The sequence below is a fragment of the Macrobrachium nipponense genome, chromosome 19, assembly GCF_015104395.2.
Source record: "Macrobrachium nipponense isolate FS-2020 chromosome 19, ASM1510439v2, whole genome shotgun sequence".
NCBI classification, from domain to species: domain Eukaryota; kingdom Metazoa; phylum Arthropoda; class Malacostraca; order Decapoda; family Palaemonidae; genus Macrobrachium; species Macrobrachium nipponense.
In genome coordinates, this window is record NC_061088.1 from 58206748 (window position 1) to 58224262 (window position 17515).

Here is a 17515-nt window from a genome sequence, read left to right on the forward strand (position 1 = left end):
CGGTCAACCATGGTCGTGGGCAGTCTTGCTACATCAACCAGAGTGTGAGGCTGTGCGAAAATGACTCATGTACTCAGCCATAATTAAGACAAAGAGAAGTCACTGAGATCTCTGTATCGTAATCACTTGAGTATTCTCTGTTCAAAGTTTGTTTGGGGAAAGTGCCTTTTGGGAATATGCATATCTTGAATAAGGGTGGTTTTCTTGTGATGTACTTCGAATGCGAGTTACAAAGAATAGACTGTGCTGGGAGCCAATCTCACATAATTCCGGCTAGGATAGCAAACTCGTTATTCAAATTAACAAATCCATCATTCACAATCACAGTAAGTTAATATCACTTATGTACTCACTGGTATACACAACGCAATGTCACATCTCTAACCTAGTTCTTTTTAAATAGTTTTATAAAAAAAAAGTGCATTTTATGATGAAATTTAAAAAAAAGAACAGGAATTTGTGGATATTTCTCACAGAAAAATACCAAGAATAGGCGAATTTTCCGCGAATAATGGGGGGAAATGTTTTAGAGAGAAATCCGCGAATGCGTGAGTCAGCGAATCCGGAGAACGCAAATATGGGGGTCCACTGTATAGCTTTCTTCCTTTCAAGAGAATGACCTGCTTAAATGAGAAATTTAGATATATCATCAATGCCAGAAAGTCTTAGAAATTTCCACTTACAGGGCACAAAGTCTGATCCCTTTCAAAAATAACCTCATCTGTATTTTTTACAATATATTAAAAACACTACTTACATGAATATGATGCACATGATCTGCGCTTTGAATGAAATTTTCAAAGTAGGTGGGTAAAATTACCCGATGATGATACAGCAATGAACAATTTGTGGCATCTTTCACACGGGTCTGAACTTCACAGGCTAAGTCCAAGCGTCTCAAAAGAATAAGTAATGTTGAAATATCTTCTTCCTGAAAATAAAAAAGGAGATAACATCAAAAGACCTTTTATTTGTTACCTTCCTGGAGGTTCCAGTAACTTACCCAGAGACTAACTTCACCGAAATAGTGGTACAAATGCATAATATTTAAAAACATAAGTATTTTCTTCATAAAACTCATTGCTTACAATTAGTTTTGTGGTCCCAGAGTCTTCAATCAATCTTCAAAGAACAGGAAAAAAAATGCCAGTCAGCTGGTGTGTGGGAAGAGAGGACATATGTTGGTGAACTGCGCAAAAGAGTTGAAGTGTTTCGGTGTCAGAAAGGTGGGGCCAAGTGGAAGGAGAGTAGGGTTAAGTGGAAGTTGTTGTGGAAATAGTGGAATGAGTGGGCACTTTGCCAGGACATGTATGAACCCTCTGAACAAGTGTGAAGGATGTGGAATGGAGGGTCACATGAAGTCTGCTGTAGCAAACTACAAACCCAGGAAACTAAGGGCAAAGGGGGTTTACCGTAGTGAGCCCTCTCGTATGGAAGGGAAGATGTACTATTACATGTGAGAGAAGGGTTTGTAAGTGGGAACATCTGTTTTGGTTGATGAGTAGATCATTGTTTGTGTGTTAAGAGTAGAGTGTGGGGGTGTTATTGAATGCACTTATTGATACTGGTTGTAGCAGAAAGGTGATTTTCAGAAAAGTAAAAGAAAATATAGCATGGATGGAGGAATGTGCTGGATATGTAACACGGATTGCAGGATTGGAAGTACATAAAGATTTGTTGAGTCTGTTATGGTTGCAGGAATACGGCTGAAGGAGGAAGATATTTACATTGTGGGTAGAGTGAAAATGAGAGGTATACCCGGAACAAGATGATATAGATACAAATGGGGAGTAAAACAAGTGTGAAGTCGTATGTTTAAAAATGGTCTCTGGAGTGGAGATGTATGCGGCAGAGGGCGTACCATTGCCAAGATACTTGGGGCATGTAAGGAGTGTGAAAGTAGGAGGGAGAACCAATGCTGGAGTCAATGCAGAAACTTTGGGTGAAATATTCATGTTAAATGCCAGCTCTGCCTACTGTGAGATAAGTTGGGTCTCTTACATGTGTTTGATGGAATTATGGATGTAAAAGACCCAAAGGTGTGTGTACAGGTGTGTGGGGATGTGAAAAAAAAAGGTTGAGGCATACATCTGGCTGATAGACTGGGAAGCTCAAGAAGTGTGTTTAATTTGAGTACCTGGAGTAAAGAAATGCTCAGGGAAAAGGTGAGATTGAATGAGAAGTTGAGCAAGAAAGAGAAAGAGCAGGTGTATGAAAGAAAGGGTGAGTTGAGGTAAGGTGATGAGACTTGGGGACAGCTAGGTTGCCGGAGTTCTGTATACGGCTGACTGACGTCATGCCGATTTATCAGACCCCAACATTTCCCAGTTCTGGTAATGCGAGTGAAAATGAAAAAGGATAGGAGTAATTGAACCCAATAAGAGTGCTTGGAATAGTCCAGTTGTGCTGGCAAGAAACCCTGATGGGAGACTAAGAATGTCTATTGATTACAGGAGAGCAAATGAATTAACAGTGAAAGAAAGATTCCCTGTGTGCGTGGTATCCAACTGAATATACAGTATGTATGGGATGAAGGTGATTTAGCAAAATGGATCTGGTATGTGGGTATTATCAGATGCCAGTGACTGAGGACTGTAGACCGATAACTGCTTTCTTGACTACGAAAAAACACTATCAGTTCTGTAATCTCTTTAGGATTAGCTAATGCCTCAGGTGCATTTCAGAGAGCAACGATTGCTGTACTGAGTGGTTTTCCCTGCAAAAATGTGTTTGTGTCTTAACAACATTTTGGTGATGAGTAAGACCACACATGAGCTCAAGAGATTGGTGTAGGTGGTGTTGAAGCTAGAGGAAGTGGGGGTGAAAGTCAAGTAAGTGGAAGTGGTGGAGTTTTTGGGCCATAAGGTGAGTGAGCCAGGTGTACGAAAAGCAGATAAGTTTGTGGAGAAAAAGAGAAATTTTACTTGGCCCAGGACTGTGCAAGAGTTGCATAGAATTTTGGGATAGATCGAGTTTGGAAGGAAGTTTATGGAAGATTGTTCGGGGATTGCAAACCTGTTGTCAAAATGGATAGGCTGTAAGAAGAGTACAGCTGTGAGGTGGGATGAAAAGATGGTGAAAGCATTTGAGAAATTGAAAGAGATGGTGAAGGATGTGGTGTTGGCATAAACTGACTATGGTACAGATGCCAGTAAGAAATCTATACAGATGTGAGTGGAGTGTTCATGGATGCAAAAGCAAGTAGAGAATGAAATTGAAAGGGATAGAGTGATAGAAAATGTCAGTATGGCGTTTAGTTCGGCAGAGCAAAAATATTCCACTGTTGAGAGGGAATTGGCTGCGCTGCAATTTTATGTGAAAGCTTTACGACCATTTCTGTATGGTGTGAGGTTTGTGGTGTGTAGGGACCATAAACCTTTAGTGTCTGCAGAAAAGAAGGAAGTGGATTCTAGAACTGTATGAACTGTAGAGGATTTGAGTGACTGATTTTGTGGTAGACTATATCCCAGGTAAATATTGCAGACATGATGTCTAGAATACCTGGGGAAGGGAAAGAAGAGAAAATGAAAGACATAAGACAAAAGTATCTACCAAGATGATTGGTAGTAGCATATGAAGATTTGAAGATACAGGTAAATGGAAATGTGGATTGGTATCAGAAGAGTCTGAGAGCTTATGATGTGTCCTGGAGTAACCCCTTTTCGCGAGCAGCAAGTAAGAAGTATAAGGTGATTGTGTCCATACACACTGGAGGTGAGAAACCTATAGTGTATCAGAATGAGGGAGTGAAAGAGAGGGAGCTTGAATTGCATTTGCAGTGTTTGAGTGGGGTATACTATAACCTGGTTGTAGAGCAAAAGAGCTGTGAACAGATATATGAGGAGGAAAATGTTGAAGAGAGAACATTGGAGTTGTTGGAAGTGGAAGATGATAGTAAGTAGGTAAATGAAGGACGTTTGGTTGGTGGAAGAGACAAGTGTCAGTGTGTACACAAGAGGGGAAATACAATGATTGTAGGAACAGATGTCAGTGGAGGACAGTACTGTGGTTTGGTTGACATGGGAGCACAAATACTGTTGGTAAATGCAAGTGTGATTAAGGATGACAAGTGAATTGGAACGTTAAAAGGAGAGCAGTGAATGTGTCAATAAGAAGTATAGCAAGAAGATCGGTTGGATAAGAAGAAGTAAGGTTGAAGGTAAAGTTGGGAGAGTTGGAGGTGGATGCATGTTTTGTGATACTGGGAGATGACCAAATACTGTATTGTTTCCTGGTAAAAAGAATTCTGTTGACAGATGAGGCTGTTATAGGGATACAGTGGTCCCCTGTATTTGCGGGGGATGCGTACCAGATCCCCCCATGAATAGTTAGAATCCGCAAATAGTTGGAACCCCTATAAAAATGCTGAAAACAGCCTATTTTGTGAGTTAAAACTCAAGAAAAACCCACAATAAATTTTAATACTTGTTTTTTTTTAAGTTTTATCACAAAAAGTGCATTTTATGATGAAATTGATTAAGAAAAAACCAGGAATTTGTGAATATTTCTCATAGAAAAATACCACAAATATGCAAATTTTCTGCGAATAATGCTGGGAAACGTTCCCAAGAGAAATCTGCGAATGTGTGAGTCCGCGAATCCGGAGAACGTGAATACGGGGGGTACACTGTAATTCAAAGTGAGGCAGCAAATATGGCCAGGTTTCTGGGAGTGATTGATAGGAGTCTAAGTGAGGAGGAGGATATACGTAGTGGAGTTGGACAAGAGTGAGAATGAACTGCCAACAAAAGATGTTGAGGAGATGCAGTGGAAGTGTTTGATGGTGAGTGAATTAAACAGGTGTATTCGAGAGGGAGTACCTGGAAAAAGATGGCCTTTTTTGTCAAGTAAATGGACATGGTTTGCCGAGAGATTTGTGTTGTGTGAAGGAGTGGTGTATTTTTCAAGAGAAAGGATAGGAGTTGATGTAAAAGTGAATGTTTTCCCCATACTTGAGGAAAATTTGTACAGATGTAGCAGTTAAATGTGAAGAACATCAGAAGGGAAAATATCAGTGTGTGTATGCTTGCCCACCTGTTTTAAAGTTGAGTATGAAGTGTTAGAGTTAGTGGCAACCAATTGCATAACTTTGCCAGTAACTGCAAAAGGAAATGTAGCCGTGGTCATTATGGTAGATCATGAGAGTAGGTTTGTAAGATGTACAGTGGTGAAGAATAAGACTAGAGGAAACATTGCAAGAGTGATCAGTATGGTCTTGTTGGCAGCATGTGTAAGGAAGCCAGTAAGAATGTTGAGTGATAATGGGCTGAGTTTGTTGGTATTACTTTTAAGCAAATGTTGAGAGAGTGGGTTATCGAGCATGCAGTAACAACTCCATACATGCTGAGTGCGAATGGGTTGGTGGAATGAACTATAAGGACTCTGAGTGAGATTTTATGAATGTTGACTGATAGAGAAGGAACGAGATTTGTTGTTAGGGAGAGAGCTAGAATTATACATATAATGGGTCAGTACATAAAAGCACTGGCATGCCTCCAAGTGAATACAGGCAGTTCTGGTTATCAGCGGCCTCGGTTATTGGCGATCCAGTTTTATGGCATTTGTCTAGCATTGAAATGCACCACTTTCCACTTATTGGTGCCATTAATTGCTTATTGATGCCAAAATCTGGTTATCAGTGCTGATAAGCACTGAAAATCACTGATTTTTGGTTATCGATGATTTTCGCTTATCATCAAGTCATCAGAACAGAGAACCAACATCAATAACTGGGAACTGCCTTTATATGAATTATGAGGGGTATGTGAGGGCAAGGTTGGTGTGTGGAGATAGGCTAATGAAAGTTTTAATAGTTTCAGAGTAGTAGACAGGGTATTGAAGGAAGTGGTTGAGAAAGGAAGATTGAGAATAAGATGCATGAGAGATATGAAGGTCCGTATGTAGTGAAAACAGTGTGGTCAAATAGGTCAAGTTATGTGTTAGGAGACAGGAGTGAAGAAGGAACCGTAAAGGTAATGACAGCACACTATAGTGAGTTGAGAAATTAGAGAGAACCACCACAATACATAATGGAACATCCCACTAAGAAGTTGTTAGAGGAGAAGGAAAAGGAGAGTGAAGAAATAGAAGATAGAAATTAAGGAGATAAACAGCTAGTGTTGGTGGAACAAAAGAGGTCTAAAGGGAAAAGAAGTAGAAAGAGTAAGGGCACATTTGTATATTGTTTGGAGAGTTCACGTAATGGGTCGATTGATTTTGAGGAGTTTGAAAAGTCAGTAAGCGCGAGTGGAAATACCCTACGGTGTTGTTTGGTGGTGGTGTGTGAATGAGGGTGAAACTGATTTTGAGGGATTTGAGAAGAATGTGGAAGGAGTGAACTTGAAGAGTGCAAAGAATATGGACAAGGATACACAAGATTTGGAAAGATTAAGAACAACACCGAGTCATGTTAAAGATATGTACAGTGTGTGTAAGTTTCCTTTGAGTGAAAGTGTTGAAAAAGTGAATGTGGGAGTGAGTCTGAATGACAAAGAGTTAGCAGAGAGTGAGAGTGGGCGAGTTTTAGATACCTTGAGTCAGAGCCTAGCAGAGTTAAGTGAGAGTACAGAAGAGAAGATAGAAGCCATGTCAGGTGTTAGTGAGGTTGGAGTAGACATAAGTCTTCAGAGTTTGAATGAGGTTGGTCTGAATAGTTCAGAACCAAGGCTGGTGAGTCCAGTGAGGTTTGAGTAGAAGTCAGTGACATTGAAATAGTGAAAGAGAGGACATGGACCCGGGTCCAAGGTCCAGTTCTGGAGTATGAATGGGTAGTGATATAGGGATTTTGAAAAGAAAAAAAAGGGAAATACGATTTCCTTTATTTTAGTAAGGGGGTGGGTTTGTGTGACTGAAATTTTTTATGATTTGTTTTTTGTCTATATGTTGTTTATGAAAGTGTTGTTTGTGGGAGTATGAATTTTTCTTTTTTCTTTTTTTACTTGCAGTTGCTGTGTCAGGGTAGATTGACTTACTTCCCTTCAAGCTTATTTAATAAGAAGTAATAAGAAGGGATAAAGTAGAGAAATAATAAGGAACATAGGGAGATAACATGAGGCTGCCAGATTGCAGAAACAAAAAAGGGATTTTGACGAAGGAAAAATCTATTTCTGGGGGAAGACCTGTGTCGCCCGGTGAAAAATTCCTGTAGCTCATTTTTCAAGTACAAATATATCTTAAATATACCAGAGAAAAAACTAGCATGGTATGCTGAAGTTACTACCCTCAGCGCGAGCACCCAAAGGGGGTCGGTATAAGTAAAGGGGCAAAGTGGAAGCCACTGCTCACAGGCCTTCTGCCAATTAGAGGATTCCTTTCCAAATTCCCTCTCTTAGAGAGAGCCGTTGCAACGGCCACTCCTCCCTCCTTGCTCCCGCTACTACTACTACTACTACCCGACTCGCTCGTCATCTAGCATTCCTGGACTAGACACTCTAGCTTGGATTGGTTAAGGGTGGGAAATTTAATTAGAAGGGATGGGTTCACCGGACGACACAGGTCTTCCCCCTGAAATAGATTTTTCCTTCGTCAAAATCCCTTTTCTGGGTTCGACCTGTGTTCGCCGGTGAAAAAGTATCAGAGAATTCCCATCAAGCTTACCAGATACCAAACCAGAGTATAAAGAAGGAGTTAATGAAATCTAATGTTCATTTAAAAATCAAATTTACTTATTTGCTAATTCCAGTAGGACTTAAACTATGACTTAGAACTAGTAACAATATGACAATATAAGACTCAAGAATGGTATCCAGAGCAAAAACTAGGGCATTTACAGATAGGTCCATAAAACAATTATGGCCTCAACATTATGTATACATGATCCAGTGGCCAGATGACGACTAAACCCTCTCGACCCGGAGGAGAGAGGTTCAGTGGGGAATATGAGCAAGGCAGGCAGGAAGGAGAGAGTATTTAAGGAAAAAGGTGACAGTCTAAGGAAAGGATTTGACGAGGTTCATCAATCAGGGGAGACTATGCTCCCTGCAGCAACTGCTGGGAATTTAAGGGCCTCTAGATTCTTGAGATAGTGGCGCTTAAAGCTGCTGAAGGTTTCCAACCCGTATATTTCTTTAGGTCTTCTAAATTCATATTGTGAAAGAAATTAATAGAGGTAGCCACTGCTCGGATGACATGGACGTGTGGAACTGAATCCGGGTTGGCCTGTTTAAGGAAGTAGAGTATTTGTTGTCTAATACCCCTAAGAGAAATCGTACCGCCTTTCTCTTTAATGCAAAGGGGGGCCTGAAGATATTCCGGAAGTTCTGGCTAAGAAAGATTTAAGGGTAGCGACAGGGCACAATGATGTGTCCTGTGCTAAGGGTATGATTTTCCAAGGAGTCTACCTTTTTGTGGGTTCTCATTCTTAGCTAAGAACCTCCAGTCTGGGGATAGTAATACTACCCCCTACGGGAGAATTTCTATATGGTCTGAATTCCTAGACAGAGCTGAAAGTTCAGATATTCTGGCACCTGAGGCCATGGCCATCAGGAATAAAGTTTTCCTAAACAGGGTTTTATAAGAGCATGACTCATTATTAGTGTATGAGGCTAACTTAAGTACGTCATTCAAAAAACCAAGAGACCGTACGAGGGCGGTCTATTGGTCTCAGGCAGGCACATGCTCATGGAATTGAGGTGAAGTATGAATCTGACAAGTTCATATTAAAGCCAATCTGGAAAATCTTCCTTAAGGCTGACTTGATTGTTGTAATGGTATTAGCAGCCAGGCCTTTCTCAAATAGAGTTCTAAAGAACGAGATTTCCAGATTCGCAGTCATTTCATGAGCAGCTGAGTCTTTTAGAAATTTGGCCAATTTCTTTACTGCTGAATTATATTGTCTGAGCGTTGGCTCTCTTTCATCTGATTCTATGAATAAGATATTTAGTGGATTAATACCAGCGTCCTTTTGAGCTGAAAACTTCATGAAGTCCATAAAGATAGGGCATTCAGAATTCTCGAGGAAGCTAACACAGTTTGAGTTTGCACTGTCTATGTCAGCTCTGGACGAGGGATCCATCTGGGTCAGAGCTTCAATTCTAGAAGAAGCGGAAACCAATTGCTCTTTGGCCCGTTGGGTGCCACTAATGCTACTTGTCCTGTGAAAGATCTTAGCTTGTGCAGGACCTTCATCAGAAGATTCACCGGTGGAAATAGGAAATCTTCTGCCAATTGTTCCAATTTATGGGCATTGCATCAGTCGCGTAAGTTAGAGGGTCCAGGTTGGTTGCCACGTAACATGGTGGTTTGTGGTCGGATTCTATGGGGAATAGGTCTACTTGAAGGTCCGGGTTTTGATTACAAATCCACTGGAATGACTTCCTGTCCAGAGGCCACTCCGATCCCAACAGAGTTGTCCTGGAAAGTGCGTCTGCGATAACATTCTTTACTCCTGCCAGGTGAGTTGCTGACAGGTGCCCATGATTTTTCGTCGCCAATGAGAATATCGCAATTAATATGTAATTTAGTTTGCTTGACCTGGAGCCTCCTCTGTTTATGCAGTGTACCACCACTAGGCTGGCCAAGGCTACTCTCACCTGATTGTTCCTGGCTGGAGCCAGTCGTTTTCCAGGTTCTGACGTTTCGTCCATGGACGAAGCCGCTCCCTGAGATTGATATTGGCTCTCTCTCTCCAAACTCAATTGATGTCCTTCAAACTGGCTTTTAATAGGACATCTGTTACTGACGCCAACTGCAGCAAACCTAGGATTCTCTCTTGGGTACGCCGAGACATCTTGTTCTTGAGGAACTGTTTCATAGTCGCTGCTATCTCCTTGGCCTTCTTGGGTGGAAGAGATAGCTTGTGTCTCATTAGGTCCCATTGGATCCCCAGCCTTTGGAAGCGTGAAGCCGGAACAAGCCGAGATTTTTCCCTGTTTATCTGGAAGCCCAGAAATTTCAAGAATTTTATCACTCTGGCTGTTGATTTGCAGCACTCTTTGACGCTGGCTGCCAAAATGAGCCAGTCATCTAGGTAGGCTACTAATATAACCTCTTGAGTTCTTAGTCCTTGAACTATCGTCTCTCCTAGTTTTGTGAATATCCTGGGCGCGATGTTGAGCCCGAAAGGCATGACTCTGAGTAAGCCTTGTTTCCTAGCCTGAAGCCTAGGTACAGAGAGAAGTTCCTTGCTATTGGAACATGATAATAAGCGTCTGTAAGATCTATAGAGGTGGTGACGGCCCGATGGGGAAGTAAGGTCCGCACCTGCAAAACTGTCAACATGCGGAACTTGTTGCAATGAATGTATGAGTTGAAACGGAACAAGTCCAGAATCACTCTTCTTTTGTCAGAGTCCTTCTTTGGGACAATGAGCAGACGTCCTTAAAACTTTAGTCGTGTCACTCTTTTTATGGCCTTCTTCTGTAGGAGATCTTTGGTATAGTCTATAAGGTCTGCCGTTGGTATCTGATAAAAATTTTTATTGGTGGATGAGCCCTTTCTCCCATTTCCACCTCAGACCGTTTGAGACTATACTGTGGGCCCATGGACTGAAGGTCCAATGGTCCCGGAAGAGATAATCTCCCTCTTACCTGCGGGGTCTCACTGACTGGCTGCAGGTCTGTTACCTCTATCTCCTTGGAAGCCTCTACCCCTTGGTCCGCCTCGTAGCCGGGAGCCACCTCTGGACCTGCTACTTCTCTCATGCCTGCTGTGGCTGCGAAATAGATCCACTGCTTCATGGGCGGGGTTAAAGGGTGGGGAGGTCATTATATGTGGGCTGGCGGAGTTTGTCGTAAACAAACTGTTGCTGCGGATGAGCCTTAGATGTCGAAGGCTTACCGACTTTTTAGAAACCGAGACCGCTTGTATGACCGTTAGAGGACGGGAGGCCTGGTAAGGATTGAATCTGCTTGGCCTCTTCTTGGGTCTGGTTTGTTGTCCGGGGGTCTCAAATTTCCATTTGAAGGGGAGTCCCCAACGGACCTGGGGGCTCTGGTTGGCTCTGGCTCCTTCTCAAGAGACGTTGTTAACCTCATCTTCTGGGAACAGGTTTTCTCCCCATATTGAGGATTTTATCAGCCTATTAGGTTCGTGCCTTATCGAGGCACCCGCCAGGCCATATTTCTTACAAGCTCATCTTGCCATCGCAAAGTCGTAGAGATCTGATTGGAAAGTCTGCATTAGACCTTTCGTCAGGACCTGGAACACCTGTTCGTCAAGATAAGTGGAGACTACCAACTCCGCCTTAGTGACGGAGCTGATAGATCTTCCTAGACTTGATCTTGTTTCAAATTCCGCCTTGATTAAATAGGCCGGAATTTTTAGGCAACTTCTTGGAAAATAGAGTGGAAGCGCAGTCCAGGTCACGTTTATCTGCTGTAAACGTGGCCGGAGTGTTGTTCCAAAACTCCCCACCTGAGGGGAAGAGAAGAGAGGTAGCCTCTGTCTCCTTTAGTACTGGTAGGGGTTTGTCTTCTGCTGCCGCTTGTAGGGTTAGTTCCACTACCTTGTCTGTACAGGGCGACGGAACGTTGGCTGGGGTCACAAACATGGTGTAGGTACCCTTGTGTGGTGTCAACTCAGTGTTGACGCAATCCCAGCCGGAGAGGGTGCGAACCCAAATAGCTTGGGCTTGGTCCCTAGGGAAGATCCCTGTCTCCTTCGGGACCTTGCCTATTCTGACTAACGCGTGTTCCGCTAGTCTGACTAATACAGGAAAAGAAATTTGCAGACCCTCCGGGAGGAGCTCAACGTCCTCCAACGGACGGGTTTCACATCCTTCTATTGATAACTTCCCATCCGAGAATGGGGCATGTAAAGCTAACCGCCATGGGTTGTTCTTGTCAAATGGCGGTAGTTTTGACGCATCCGGCACTGACAAGGCCAGCGCTGGGGATCCGGAGTGGAGAAATCCAGTCAGCATATCGTCCAGGGGCCTGATCCTCTCGGCCTAAGGTGTCAGAGCCTGAGGCGAGTCATAACGACTCAAACCTCTCATCAACCGCTTCCCTAACCTTCGACATTAGAAGGTTAGTGAGGGTCTCATGGTCGAATCCAAACTCCATCGCCTTGGATCTAGCGGACTTGGCTCTCGACCCTTTAGGGAGGGAGAGAATCCTTGGCAGCAGCAGGCGACTTAGCAAACTAAATCAAGGGCCGGAGATGACTCAGTCGCTGCTGACGGAGTTGGTTTGGATCCCTTCGGAAGGGAATTTCCCCAAAGCTTAGCCTACTCAAAGTCTCATCTCTCATTGTCATAAGTAATGCCGGCGGAACGGGCTGAAGCGGCGGATCAGGGGAAGATAATTCCTCTATCTGAACCTGCCCACCTCTATTGGGGGGAGCGTAGCTCCTAGCCCGAACCCGTAGCTGGGGCGGACAACTGGGGAGAGAGACCACCGAGTGGCGGAGCTGTGTAAATGCACCATCCGGAGCGATGTCCGCCGGCTGGTGTGGTACAGCTATAAAGCCGGCGGAGCTATCCACTCGGAGACATAAGGGATTACGTAGAATACCAGTAAACCCACCACTCCCACTACTCTCTTCCCCCTTTTAGTGAAAACTCGAGCGGTCGTCCATCGATAAGACTACTAGCACCGCGAGTTATAGGGTACGGCAAAGCCGAGCTAGGAAGTGGGGGAAGGGGGGGGGATAGTATGTGGGGTGGTCGGATGATCGTCTAGCCACCAACCCGATCAGAGATGGTCACCTATTGAAAGCTGTGAAGCCTACTACTGCAGGGGTAGTGGGCCGACTGGGCCTATGGCCCGTCGTGATTGGTACAACGACCGATCGGTGATCGCTCTGAACTGGGAGGACGTGGTCTACTTTGTACTAAAGGAGGCTAGGCCAAGACGATACACAAACCAGACCATTTAATATACAGCAGTACAATAGACAATATATAAGAATAATATATACAATTTATAATGAGGCATCATGGAAGAGTTGCAAAGGAATTTAAGGCAAAAGGATAATACCCAGTATGGATCTAGCTTAACCTTCCGAGATCATTACAGAACCGGACAAGTAGGTTAAATCTCCTCCAAGACATCATGATGTGGACAGTGGCCCTCGACCAAACCTACTAAATTCGAATTTTTTTATCTAGACCGGTAGGGAGGATAGGTCCAACAATGTGATAAGAGAGAGGCTCTCTATCCTTGACATCCTCCCCTCTAGCACCGTAACGCCGACAGGGGGAGGCATAGAGAGTACAGGGGTAGGGACACTTAGCCTACCTTCCAAGCCTAACCTAGGCTTGGTCAGTTAAGCCAGGGAATGAAGCAACTCTATCAACCTCTCAGTGATATGAAATCAAAGTGCATAATTTAATATTTATTTGGTTCGTATTAAACAATAACTCATTCATATCTGACACCGGGATAGAGAGAGAGGGGACTCTCCCCTCTCCCGTGATAAATGCGATAGGCTACTAGTAGCCTAACAATTTTACATGTACAATATGCTAAAATTACGCAGAGATAGGCACGAACATGCTCTTGAGAAGCTGGGGGGGGGGGGGGGCAGAGGCCAGAATATAAGTGCGTTAGGCCTTCCTCCGAACCAATCCTAACTTGGTCGGCTAAAATTAAGCACATAATATGAAATACATCACTGATAATTGTATTCAAAAATTATAAATGTGTATAAACAATATACGTAATATACAATAAACAATATAATATGCAATACCATAATGAGGTATCATGGAAGAGTTGCAAGAGGAACATAAGGTGTCGGAAAAAATACCCAGCATAGGTCTAGCCTAACTATCCGAGATCACTATGGATCCAATCAGGTCGACCAGATAAACCTCCAAGGACATCCTGACGTGGACGGTGGGCACTCGACCAAACCTTCCATACTCAAAATTTTTTTGATCTGGTTAGGTAGGGAGGATAGGTCCAACGATATGACAAGAAAGATACTCTCTATCCTTGATATTCTCCCCATTAGCACCGTAGCGCGGACGGGGGGAGAGGTAAGGGTATAGGGGTAGGGGCACCTAGCCTACCTTCCAAGCCTAATCTAGGCCTGGTCGGTTAAGCTAGGGAAGGAAGCAACTCCTCCAACCTCATGTGATATGAAAATCATAAATGTGCATAAACAATATAATATACAATAAACAATATAATATACAATATAATAATAATCTAATAATGAGGTATCAAGGAAGAGTTGTAACTAAGGTTAAGGAGACTACCCAGTATGGATCTAGCCTAACCCTCCAAGGAAGAGTTGTAACTAAGGTTAAGGAGACTACCCAGTATGGATCTAGCCTATCCCTCCGAGATCACTACGGAACCGGACAGTTAGGCCAAATCTCCCCTAAGACATCATAATGTGAACATTAGCCCTCGTCCAAACCTACTAAATCGAATATTTCGATCTAGACAGGCAGGGTGGGTAATCCTCAACCAAACCTACTAAACCGAATTCTTTCGATCTAGACCGGTAGGGAGGTAGATCCAACATCATAATAAGAGAAGTAGGGTGTGTTTAAGGGTACCAGGGAAGGGACACCTAGCCTATCTTCCTAGGCATAGCCTAGGCTAGGTCGGTCGAGCTGGGGGGTGGGGGCAACTCATCCAACCTCTTAATGAAATGAAAATCATCAACGTGCATAAATCAAGACTTATCTAAGATTGTGTTAACACCAATCATGCATAATCTTATTACGAGAGAGAGAGAAAGAGAGGGACAGGGCTCCCTTCTCTCCCTCAACAATTATGATGGGCTACAAGTAGCCTAATAATTACCCTTGTGCATCACAATAAAAATTATGTAGGGACTGGCGCAAACCCGCCCCTGAGCCACTGGGGGGGAGGTTTATGTTAAAGTATAAGTTAAACAGCTATTCTTTATACCCCAGCGAAAGTCACGAGCGAGTTAGGCCTACTCCCTATCTTACTTCGGATAAAAGTAAGTACGTAATATATAACATGCCACTGATGATTATAATTCAACCTCCATATATATACAATGAAAACTAAGTGGAGATTAGTGTGTGAAATTCATTCGCGTTCTGATGACGCTCCCACAATGGCGGGCCAGCCGACGGCACCCACAATACTTTTTCTGGGGGGCTGGAGGCAACTACGGAAAACCTCCCAACCATATAAGTCACAAAAACGTAAATTGGAGTACTCAGCTTAGGTGTAGAGGGACGTTCTCCAGTCGACATTACGAAGTGAGCTTAAATCCTGGGAACTGTGACAAACGCGTCTATCGCACACAATCGTTAATACAGGAATGCTAGATGACGCACGAGTCGGGTAGTAGTAGTAGTAGAAGCGGGAGCGAGGAGGGAGGAGTGGCCGTTCCAACTTCTCTCTCTAAGAGAGGGATTTTGGAAAGTTATCCTCTAATTGGCAGAAGGCCTGTGAGTAGTGGCTTCCACTTCGCCCCTTTACTTATACCGACGCCCTTTGGGTGCTCGCGCTGAGGGTAGTAACTTCAGCATACCATGCTAGTTTTTTCTCTGGTATATTTAGGATATATTTATACTTGAAAAATGAGCTACAGGGATTTTTCATCGGCGAACACAGGTCGAACCCAGAAATACTTGATAAATGCCACCCTCCTCTCTGTTCCTCAATATATGATACTAAACCCTAAAAGGTGCTGATCTCGACACACTTGCCGTAAATAAAATTCGACAGCAGTTGGAAAGAAACAAAATACTAGGTGTTGATCTCTCCAGTAGGAAGAAGGCTATGGACAACTTAATCTCTAATGGTTAATGTTAAGCACGCTTACTTCCAATCTGAAATAGTCTCAAAGACCATAGTTGGGGGAAAACTTTAGATCTAGGATAAGTTTTGACAAACTGTAGTATTAAGTTAGGTTAAAGAGGATAAGGTTCTTTTTTATATGGCCATTGAAATATTAACATAATAAATTTGGTTAAGGAAAGGTGAGTTTCGCTGAAACATCTCCAAATCTGTTCTTATCATACTGCCCCAACTGTGTTCAATCAAAAGTCCCTACAGCATCATCAAGTTGGGTGATACTGCACCTATGATGATTAGTAATTAAATACTCTACAAAATAAATTTCCCCTCTTTTGTACCTGTATCATAAGCCATTTTTCTGTTCACTTTGTTTATGATGACATTATGTGTGTATGTGTGGTGAAAGAACTAACTCCTTATAAATTTATGCTGTTTTCATATTCTCCAACCCCATTCTTATTTGCAATTTGCTGGATGCATATAAACTACAACTATCTTCTATGACTGAGTAAGCATTGAGTTTTCCTCTCGTGATTCATCAGTGGAAACACTGTGAATTGTCTCAAGGTAAGCAGTCAATGGTTGAGTGGTCTCTTCTGGGAAGCACATTTGTTCTGCCACACAAAATTTATTTTACTTATGAAAATGCTACCATGGGATAGCAAGGCAATTGAAGATATGGTACCTGGGTTAGTCACGTCACTTGTTGATATGCTACAAACCTGACATTACAATCCACAGTAATGTTCAAGGGCATTAATAAACCATGATTGTTCATTTCCTATTACTCCACTACACACATAAAGATATCAGTAAAAGTAACGGATTACGATATATAAAAAATTCTAAAACTTCATTAACACTGGGATTCTACAGCATGAAGGAAAGACATCACTTCATAAAATTTGTGATAGCATGAACAAAGGGAGATGTATGGTAAAATATAACCATGATTGCTTATCTCATTTAATTCCCTGCTTTTTTTTATTACTGTTTTCTTCCTTTTTCACCAATATCCCCTACAGCCTCTTCTTCATCTATCTTACTGCACTGCAGATGAATCCTAAATAGATGCAGTGCTTCCTTCAGCGTGGAATCCCAATAAGGCCAACCACAGTGCCCTTACTGAAGTAAATCTGAACTTCAATCTAAGCTAACTCATTGTGTCCTCTCTTCAGCAAGTCTGCTGCTGCTAATGACAACTGCTCTTCATAACAAAAGTGCCTTCACTCTTGACACGTTTCACCATGTTCTAGCAGTACTTTCTCCATAAGATGGTACTTCACATCACCTCTTGGGGGCACCTTACAGCTCCCTACAACAGGCTGACAACTTTTATGTGATGTCTGTGTAGTACACAAGCTTTTATACATGGTGCAACAACTGCAAGTTTGACAATGCCATACAGGGAAGAGTCTCCCACAAGCACAGCTGCATCTTTTAGTGAATATCAGTTAGGATGATTTTAATTGTTCCAACTGCTTCATTGACAAACATCACAAAGGCATGAGGAAAAAGACCATAAACTAATTCTTACTACTATATAGGATATTAGAATCAATGGAAGGATGAGGGCAAAACACCTCCCAAGGAAAAAAATGAAATTCTGTTCAAGGTAATTGGGCTAAAAACAAAAAATCAAGAAAATATAGTTTTGCAATTTCATTTTACTTTTCATTAACATAAACAATTTTCAAATTATAGTCCTGTAGCCTTAAACTTTACTTCACTGACCTATTATTTTTATTATAAAAAATACTTGTAAACACAAGGGGAATGTGATCTTTATGTACAACATAAGAAATAAATCACCAACTTAAAAATGCTAGAAAGTCTTTTCT

General features: G+C 42.4%; 1 protein-coding gene across 3 annotated transcripts in view; it reads right to left on the reverse strand.

Moving 5' to 3' along the window:
* The window catches only part of LOC135217351 (WASH complex subunit 4-like), a 953363-nt gene that overhangs the window by 434175 nt on the left and 501673 nt on the right, over positions 1 to 17515 (reverse strand). For all 3 annotated transcript variants that reach the window (XM_064253202.1, XM_064253195.1, XM_064253186.1), the window contains one exon: positions 758 to 931. In XM_064253202.1, coding sequence (XP_064109272.1) covers positions 758 to 931 — 174 coding nt within the window. The remainder of the gene's footprint in view (positions 1 to 757; positions 932 to 17515) is intronic.